At 41.4% G+C, this 9,553-nt stretch overlaps 2 protein-coding genes across 7 annotated transcripts in view; one reads left to right on the top strand and one right to left on the bottom strand.

Moving 5' to 3' along the window:
* Positions 1 to 765: 765 nt before the first annotated feature.
* RPS27A (ribosomal protein S27a) lies at positions 766 to 3,275 on the bottom strand. Its single transcript, XM_049651484.1, has 5 exons — positions 3,213 to 3,275; positions 2,499 to 2,553; positions 2,025 to 2,110; positions 1,526 to 1,657; positions 766 to 949 (listed from the first exon to the last, which is right to left on the bottom strand). The coding sequence occupies exons 1-5, from the start codon at positions 3,258 to 3,260 to the stop codon at positions 800 to 802; spliced, it is 471 nt and encodes a 156-aa protein (XP_049507441.1). The 5' UTR covers positions 3,261 to 3,275; the 3' UTR covers positions 766 to 799.
* Positions 3,276 to 3,753: 478 nt separating this feature from the next.
* CLHC1 (clathrin heavy chain linker domain containing 1) overlaps positions 3,754 to 9,553 on the top strand; it is a 40,264-nt gene continuing 34,464 nt past the window's right edge. Inside the window, exons 1-3 of one of the 6 annotated variants that reach the window (XM_049651477.1) lie at positions 3,754 to 3,868; positions 6,125 to 6,191; positions 8,327 to 8,585. In XM_049651477.1, the coding sequence (XP_049507434.1) occupies positions 8,409 to 8,585 (177 nt within the window). In that variant the 5' untranslated portion in view covers positions 3,754 to 3,868; positions 6,125 to 6,191; positions 8,327 to 8,408. Of the gene's footprint in view, positions 3,869 to 6,124; positions 6,192 to 8,326; positions 8,586 to 9,553 lie in introns of those variants that run through there. The other 5 variants (XM_049651476.1, XM_049651482.1, XM_049651480.1 and 2 more) reach the window with 5 other exon arrangements.

Genomic DNA, 9,553 nt, shown 5'->3' with positions numbered 1-9,553 from the left:
GATAGGAAACATTATTTAAGATGCCTCCAACTAGAAATCCTGTTAAGAATGATATGACATGGTAAAAGGGAATTGTTCATTATCAGTGCCATTGAATGTAGTAAGTCCGTTGCATGTTTTCGTTGAGTGGTATCAAAACAAGCAAAACTCCCTCAATTTAGCTCATGGGCAAAATATAGTGACAAATATTGCTTAAAACTCTCAACATTAACAGTACTAGTGAACAAATAGTTTAAAGTTCTAAGATTTCACACTCAACATTCAATAAGAATGTTCCCATGTACTGTACACTGCAAATATACCAGCCAAACCACCCAGGGACTCAGGATAACTTAGCCTTTATATTTCTTATATATGAAACAAATATGTTGTAGTCTCTTTTTAAGGCAAGGTGTAACACCCATTCATACCAGTGTTTCTCAAGTCGGCGGGGGTGGGGGGAACAGACAGCCTCCACCCTACCATCCCAGGATCATTTGGCAGTGTTTGGATACACTTGGTGGAAATGGTGTGCTACCGGCATCAGGTGGGTAAGAGAGGCCTATGATGCACAACCCCCACAACAAAAATTTATCTGGTCCAAATGTTAACAGTGCCAATGTTAAAAACTAACAGAAATACAAACTGGCTTGTATCTAGACAGTTGATATTAAATACAACCTAATTCTGCCAAAGTATATGTAGTTTATCAAAGAAAATGGTGTGATCTTCAATTTGATACTTAAAAACCACTCTTTAAGTGACTAAAAAATTTCAACAATTGAATGTTAGTTCATGTCTTTTATTAACCCATATACAGTTACTTGTCTTCGGGTTTGTTGAAGCAGTAGGTCAGACAACATTTGCCACAATAATGTCTGTCAAAGTGGCTAGCCATAAAAACTCCAGCACCACATTCATCTGAAGGGCACTCCCGACGAAGGCGACTGATTTTGCCATTCTCATCCACCTAAAAAGTACAAACCTGCTGTTAAGGTAATTTTACAATGTATTCTGATGTCTAAGTTAAGGGACTCAAAATATTCAACCTCATTAAAGTTCACACACTCAGTACAGTTCAGTCTTGCAAGTGGTGGACAGATCTAAGACCTAAACCCAGATCTGACTTCAAAATCAGAACTTTAATTTGGAACAAGCAGCTTAAAGTGAAGCCCATCATATGAAGCTTGTTCAAACACCAAACAGGAACAAAGCTTTTAAAGAGTTTGATACCACAAAACAGATGAACATGTTGGGGTGGGGGAGGGGGGGGGAAGGGAAGCAAACCGTAACTATAGCGAACCAAAAGGATTGGAGGGACACAGGTGGGATATGGGCTAAATGGGTGATGGGCATTAAGGAGGGTACTTGTTTATGATCAACACTGGGTGTTATATGTAAGTGATGAATCACTAAATCCTATTCCTGAAACCAATATTACAAGTTAATTAATTAGAATTTAAATAAAACTTGAAAGAGTTTAAAACCAGAGGTGCAAACAAAATTTATTAATCTACAGATAGAAACTTATTCTAAGTTGGCTCACCTTATAGTATTTCAGGACGGCCAATTTAACCTTCTTTCTCTTATGCTTATTCTTCTTGGGAGTGGTGTAAGACTTCTTCTTCCTTTTCTTAGCACCACCACGAAGTCTCAACACAAGATGAAGAGTGGACTCCTATTAATGAAAGAGTATGAAACAGGCTTTAAAATGATTAATGTTTACATTCATTAAGAAAGGGCAACTAGCATCATGCATCTTCTAACTGGATGGCTAAGAAGTACACAATACCAGAGAACAGGAAGTTGTGGAGGGAATATTAACTACTTGTTTATAGGGAGATCAAAGAACACATTGTATCACACCAGGAATGCAATCCACAAAATCCAGAATGTGAGAAACTATAACAGTGCTTGTGAAATGTTAATGCAGGGGTCACTAAGAACCTACTGCTAATCTAATGCTATGCGCCCCCACTTTTGTGTGGTCAAAACTTACAAAATAAGATTTACATTTAAAGGACTGCTCTGTCCTCCAAACAGACCTTTTGAATGTTGTAGTCAGACAAAGTACGTCCATCTTCCAGTTGCTTGCCAGCAAAGATCAATCTCTGCTGATCAGGAGGAATTCCTAATAAAACAGTCACATCAGAAGAAGCATATCTGCTTAAGATTTATAAATAATCCTTAATCAAATAAAGGGTACTAATAGCAGTCACTATAAGCTAGGCATGGTTTTAAATGCTCGTATAAGTTAACTCATTTAATCCTAATGACCATACGTGTTAATAGTATCTTCATTTTACAGCTAAAGAAATGCATGTAGAGAATTAAATAGGTCGCCCAAATTCACACATGTGAAGTGCACCCCTTTTTGGCTCCATGCTCATATTTATTATTTCAAAAGCATTTGACTTTGTCATTTCGACCTCTTTCCATCCCACCCACAGCAGGTATGTCTAGTAAGTAGACCGGCGCCAGTACAGGTTAATTTCTCTGAGCTGTACAGTATTACTTGCCTTCCTTATCCTGAATCTTGGCCTTCACATTTTCTATTGTATCTGAAGGTTCGACCTAGGAATTTTAAAATGGAAATATATTGATAATGTTAAGAAACTAGAATACCCAATTTAATTTTTTTAATGTTTATTTTTTTTAGACAGAAAAGAGAGCGCGATCGAGCGGGGGAGGGGCAGAGAGCTAGAGGGAGACACTGAGTCCGAAGCAGGCTGCAGGCTGAGCAGTCAGCAAAGAGCCCCATGCCGGAAGCTTAAGCGACTGAACCACCCAGACCCCTCTTACCCAGTTCAACTTTAAAGTTATCCCCAAACCAAGCTGGTGGAGGGCGGAAGCCTACCCAACAGAGCTGACCACTTATCCAGGGTGCAAGCAACCCCTGCCAGGTCCGCTGCTGGCGTGCACACTTCCTGAGCCCAGGGCAGGCGGGCGGCGGCGGCTGGGCCACACGTGTTCGCCCCCACCCGTGGGAGCGCCTCCTTCCCCCTCTGCAGAAGCCCGGCTTTGACTACCTGGCCAGAACCACTAGAGAGGGGAGTGCCCACTCTTCAGGTATCTAAAGTCGGCCCTAGGCCCCTACTCAGCAAAGCCTCAACTAAGAGCCAGTCTTCTGAACCCAGACTTCTAAACATTCTACTACAGAAAGCGGCACGGATCCCTAACTCCACTTCAGGCCCACATTCAGGCCTTGACTTCCTCACGCCACCTGGCCATACCTCAAGAGTGATAGTCTTCCCCGTAAGGGTCTTCACGAAAATCTGCATCTTGGCGGCGGTTCCACCTAAGGTTGAGCCAAAAAAAAAAAAAAAAAAAAAAAAGAGAGAAGTCAGACCTGGGGAAACAGAAGAAAGCGCCCAGTAGGCCGCTGGGCGGAGAGAGGCCCAGGAGCACACACTCACCGCAGATGGCGGATCGGAAAGGAAAGCTACGCGCCGGCCCACGGGGTTTCCCGGCGCCCCCGCCAGAGGCCCCACCTCGTAGGTGGCCACACCAAATGCCGTACTGCTGTCACGGCGGCTGTCTAACAACATGCCAGACTAGGGCGCGAACCTCATTTCTCCTCTCTACCCTGAACTTATTTCTCACTTTAACCCTCAGAATGCTGTCGAAATAGTAGATTTAAACAAATAACAATGGCTTTAAAAGGCTTTTGCCATACAAGCCACGAGACTAGTAGGGTCTTTAAAAGGGGGTGGGGTTGAGGGGGCCTCATTGAGGAAAGGGGAGGAAAAGGAAGTGTCTTCTGGGAATTGTAGTTTTATACTGATTTCTTTTAGTTTGGACTACTTGTCCCAAGATGCAGTTCCACACCCCCGGTTCCCTAGTTACTGTCTCCAAGCGCTGGAGTCAGTGTTTGGAGAAAGGGATTAAGGTGAGAAGGGAGCAAGGCCCAGGGGGAGTAATGGTTTCGGGGAAGGTGGAAACGGGTCGGAAATGACTAGGAGGAAAGGTTAAGAGTCGGGAGAAGGATCGGGGAACGAAGGTACCGTTCACTTACATACTGAGGTGGTGAGGGGCGGAGGATAAGCGACCAGCCATCAGATGATTTGGCCTCCAGGAGAAGGGAATTCCTGTGGCCAGCTCCAGGCAGACCGAAAGATAGGTAGTATCTTAAAACCCTTGGGTTTATCTTTTTCTGTCCTGTAGCCCTTCCTCGTCTTCAATCCCCAAATCTGTCCTAGTTTGAGTAAGGTTCTGGGCATTGTGTAGGTGTAGGACTCCTAAGTGAGAAACAGTTTAACGTGTTGAAAATCTCAGGAGTTTTCACAAATGAAGTCATGTGGGAAAGAACCTGCAGAATGATTATTTAGTTGTAGAATTTCCAGGTGGGGACATTTCGTTTGTGAAGGTACCAAGAGGAAGATTTTGGAGTATGTGTAGGGTTCTCTCCTAGTTCCGCGGACCAATTAGAAGCAAGTTACACCTTCCTCTGGCCTTTCTTCACTGTGCGAACCACGGAATCCTTTGTAATGTACCTTCCCTAATGCCTTCTCTTTTTATCTTTCCATGCCTCTCTGCATCTCTATCCTCAACCTCAAATTCAGGCCGTCCTTAATATTCTCCTGGAAAAGTTAATCTAACTTCTTTTTTCTTTTTTTAATTTTTTAATGGTTATTTATTTTTGAGAGAGAGCGAGAGAGAGCGTGCATGAGTGGGGGAGGGGCAGAGAGAGAGGGAGACACAAAGTCTGAAGCAGGTTCCAGGCTCTGAGCTGAGCTGTCAGCACAGAGCCCAAGTTGGGGCTCAAACCCACGGACCATGAGATAATGACCTGAGCCGAAGTCGGACACCCAACTGACTGAGCCACCCAGGTGCCCCGAGTCAATCTAACTTCTAACCTGCCTTCAGTCTTTCTCTTTTCTAACCGACCCTCACCTTTGCCTCCAAAACATTCTAAAAAGTAAAGGTAATTATGTTATATTCTACTTCACCTTCAAGGATAAAATCCAAATTCTTCAATATGATATTCAGACTCTGCCTTCCTTATAGCCTAATCTATCACACCCATTACATACTTTACACTTTAATGACTGAGCTAATTGAGGTACCTAACTTATGCTTTCTCATGCTTTGGCACTTCTAAAAAATCCATTTCTTTTTCTTAGAACATTCTTCGTCTCATATTCTGCCAGCTAGTCCCCATCTTTACAACAAAAGACCTTCAAAGAGTTTTCTATACTCATTGTCTCCAGTTTTCCCCTTCCATTAAATGAATCTACTATCAAGCTTCTGTCTCTACCAAGCAATGGAATAGCTCTTGTGGTCACTAATCAATCCCATATTGCTAAATTCACTGGTCATTTAATCTTATTTGATCAAATCAACATTTGACACAGTTGATTACTCCCTCCCTCTTTGAAATGCTTTTCCCCCTGACTTCCAGGATACGTCTCTCTCTTCTCTTTCCCTTGACGGTCTTTTCCAGGCTTTTTTTGTTGCTTCCTCTTGATCTACCAGACCTCTAAACTTTGGAGTGCTTCCAAGGCCCAGTCCTTGGACTTCTGCTTTGTTGACATATCCCGGGTCATTTTCATTCTGTCTCATAACTTTTAAATACCATTTGTATGCACATGACTGATAAATTCCTATCTTATCATCACTAAGGCCAAAAACTTTATGGTCATCCTCGATTGTTCTCTCATATCCCCCTACCCTCATATGCACAGTGAATCTTCTTGGCTTTATTTTCAATGTACAGAACACTTCTCACCACCTCTACTGTTACCACCCCGATTCACGCCACCCTTATCTTTTGCCCAGATCATTGCATAGCCTCCTAACAGTGCTTCCAGCTTTGACCCTTGTCTTCACAGAGCAGCAGGAAATGTATGTATGTCAGATGTCACTCTTCTGCTCACAGCCCTCCAGTGGCTTCCCATCTCATTCAGAGTTAAGAATAAATTCCTATAAGTGAGGTTGTTGCTCCAGCCCTGGAACCACAAGGCCATAATCCAGCTCATTGTTCCTCTTGCCAAGTCTGCCTAGTGAAAGTGGCACCTTTTTCTAACCTGCACAAAGGTGCCGCATGGGCTGGGAGTGGTCCTGCCTTCGAGGGCTTCTATTTTACGTGATCTGGCAGCTACCTCTCTGACCTTATCTTTTCTCTCCCTTTCCCATTCTCTCCTAGCCCTGCTGGCCTTCTTGCTGTTTGTCACACATGCTGTCCTGCTTTGAAGATTTGGACTTGCTGCTCTGTATGCATCAACCACTCTTCTCAGGAATCTTCACACTACTTTTTTCAGATTTCTAAAATGTTACCTTACCAGTGAGGGCTTTCCTCTTTCCCGACTTAATGCCTTGTATAAAGTAGCATCCTCCCACCTTCCTTTCTAGTCCCCATTCCTTGTTTTATTTATTTATTTATTTATACAACTGTTTACTCCCATGTGTCATCTGTATTTTGTATGTTGTCTGTCTCTCGGTTTGAATGTAACCTCCAGGAGGTTAGAGACTTTATTTTGTTTGATGCTGTATCTCTAATGTCTAGAATAGTGGCAGAAACAGTAGATGACCCCCCCACCCTGCCCAAACATTTACTGAATAAATACATGCAGCCCAACATAAACATTGCACTTGGGACGATTCCATTAGGTATTTTACCTGATGTTTCCCTGCCCTCTCCCACAGATTAGTGAGGTATCTCTCAGGGCTTTTGGAGTGCAACGTGTCCATCTCTGTCACAATGCCCTCTCTGCTCTGTAGCAATGGCTCATTTAATTAGACCCAATAGGTTTGACTGGGAACATTTGTCACTTGTTTTCTCTGTATCCTTATGTGTCTAACATGAATGAATGAGTGAAAGGTAATCTGAGTTGTTTTATGTGGCTCTGGGGCATTTTGTACATGCTGAGGAACAGTCACTTTAGCCGTGTTCTGGTTTGAGGGCACTACAAGTCATGTCTTCTGAGCAGACCAGATTATTGCTCAGTAATTATTGATTATTAAGCATGTTTTTAGTACATTTTCTACTAGAAACTACTATGCACTGGAATGCTTATAGGTAGGGAAGGATATTGGGAAATATGAACATTTTGGTTCCTGCCTACTGGTAGAGATAGAGAATGTAAACAGAAAGTGTCTATTACAGAGTGGCTAAGTGATAATACCATGATAGAGCAAGTTCACAGTATTATGGGAGAATGTATAACTTGACCAAGTTTAAGGAAATTCAGGGCAGCTTTCCTAGAGCTGTGTAAACTGAAATCTGAAAAATGAGTAAAGGCAAGTGAATGAGAGTGGTAGTATGAGTGTATCTTGGTGGGGACAGGGCGTGGTAAGGATGGAGAGAGGGAATACAGAAATGGGTAGAGAATTACATGAGACCCTCAGGTAAGAGAGCAAGTTCATGGGACTTGGGAAGAATTAGGCATTTTTGAGCAAGCTATGGATTCTGTTTGATGTTAATGTGAATAGTTTTCAGGAACCAACTTCTGTATCTAACTCTAACTGGATAATGATTCTTTATTTTCTTTTTTAATGTTTATTTTTGAGAGAGAGAGAGAGAGAGAGAGAAACAGAGTGCAAGCAGAGAAGGGGCAAGGAGGGGGAAGACACAGAATCAGAAGCAGGCTTCAGGCTCTAGGCTGTCAGCACAGAACCTGATGCAGGGCTCAAACCCACGAATTGTAAGCTCATGACCTGAGCCAAAGTCGGATGCCTAACCAACTGAGCCACCCAGGCGCCCCTTGATTCTTTACTAAAAGAGCAATGGAATGTAGCTGCTTGAAACTGTACTCAGAAAAAGACTGTTTGTTATCTTCAGTATCATTGATGGATGGATTTTAGCAGAAGTTCTGACTTCGTAGTTTTAGTACATTTATATTAAAGATAGAATTATAATAAAGTTTATTATAAAATAAAGTCATGAGTTATTTGTAGCTATCATGACTATGCCTGGGCCAACTAAGCACACAGGTAGAGAAGTATTTGACCTTGTTTGTGTCACGAGGAGGCTTCCAAATTAGTTTTCCCATGTGAAACAAACAAAATGGTAAAAGTTCTGTTAGAGATATTAAATTAAACATACAGAATCATCCAATTACATGATACGGAGGCTTGGTTACTAAGAAAAGAGCTCTTTATTGACTGGTGTTTGGTATTTCTATCCTAGAGGTATAGCACTTGACAGTAAAATAGATTAGACTTTTTAATTCATAGGTTGAAATATTTATCTCAGAGTTTCATGGGAAGTTTTTTCCCATGAAAAATACATTTTTAGGCCAGATTTAATTTTTTATAAATTTATTAGAAATGACTTAATTTATTTTAATAAATAAATATTAATTTTATTTTAAGCTTCAGATTAATCGTTGGTCTTTTTTTCTTTCAGGCTTATTAAAGTTTTGGCTTTGTTGCAAAAGCCAGTCGAGGCTTAACTGTTCTCTGGTGAACCAGTGTGCAGATTGTGACATATGTCGGTCCAAGAAATAAATAAACATGCAGTTCTCCCTCCTATCATTAGTAGAAGTGACAAGGAATTTTTGGAAAGTATGCAAAGATACATAATTACAGAAACTGAAAGAGTGGGCTGTAATGAGGAAGGACCTGCTGATGAATATTACATCATATACCGAAATGTTTTTGATAAGGTATCATAATGCTATTTTAAGATTATGGAGTTTTCTTGTGGTAGAAATGGTCTGTCTTGACAACTGAGGCAATATTCCTGCCTTAGTAACATCACTGATTGTTTGATTAAACTTCATTTGTCAATTTTGAGAAGTTCATCCAGTGTATTGGAAAGGGATTAATGGAGAATGTACAGTGCTAGATTTCTATCATAGATAGTTATCGAGTGGTTTGATTGTTTTAGCTTAAGTGCAGGCTATCAGTGTTTGAACAATAATTTAGTGGTACCTTCTAACATCATTTTGGCCTTCTATCTGAAAATATCTTACTTGTTAGGAATTGGGGTGCAAGGCAGGAACCTGGTGGTGTTTTGGGTTTCTGATATCGCTAGAGTCTTGGCTTAGATTTGATCTAGCATATTAAATTGGAACCCCTTGTGAGTTAGAAGTCTAGATAGGTCCAGTAAACAAGAGGTTTGACTGGACTCAACACTGGAAATACAGAGATGAGTTTAGAAAATATTATGGCTTTATATAACATTTGATTTGCACTCTCTCAAAAATAAATGTTTTTTAAAAATAGAATTCACGCAGATACATAAGAGTATGAAGTAAACAGTCTTCTTTTTAAGTTTATTTTTTTATTTTGAGAGAGCGAATCCCAAGCAGGCTGTGTACTGTCAGTGCAGAGACCAACTTGGGTCCTGAACCCAGGAATTGTGAGATTGTGACCTGAGCTGAAAGCAAGAGTCCGATACTTAACTGACTGACACGGCTGGGCACCCCAGAAGCAATCTTTTCTTTCTTTAAAAAAAATTTTTTTTTAACATTTATTTACTGTTGAGAGAGAGAGAGAGAGAGCTCACGCGAGCAACGGCTTGTGTGTGCAAGCTGGGGAGGGGCAGAGAGAAGGGGAACAGAGGATCCCAAGCGGGCTTTGCACTGACAGCAGTGAGCCTGTTGTTGGGTTTGAACTCACAAACTGTGAG

Source organism: Panthera uncia, assembly GCF_023721935.1.
Source record: "Panthera uncia isolate 11264 chromosome A3 unlocalized genomic scaffold, Puncia_PCG_1.0 HiC_scaffold_11, whole genome shotgun sequence".
Lineage (NCBI taxonomy): Eukaryota > Metazoa > Chordata > Mammalia > Carnivora > Felidae > Panthera > Panthera uncia.
Note: the sequence above shows the minus strand (reverse complement) of the source record. Positions and strands in the feature narration are given on the sequence as shown.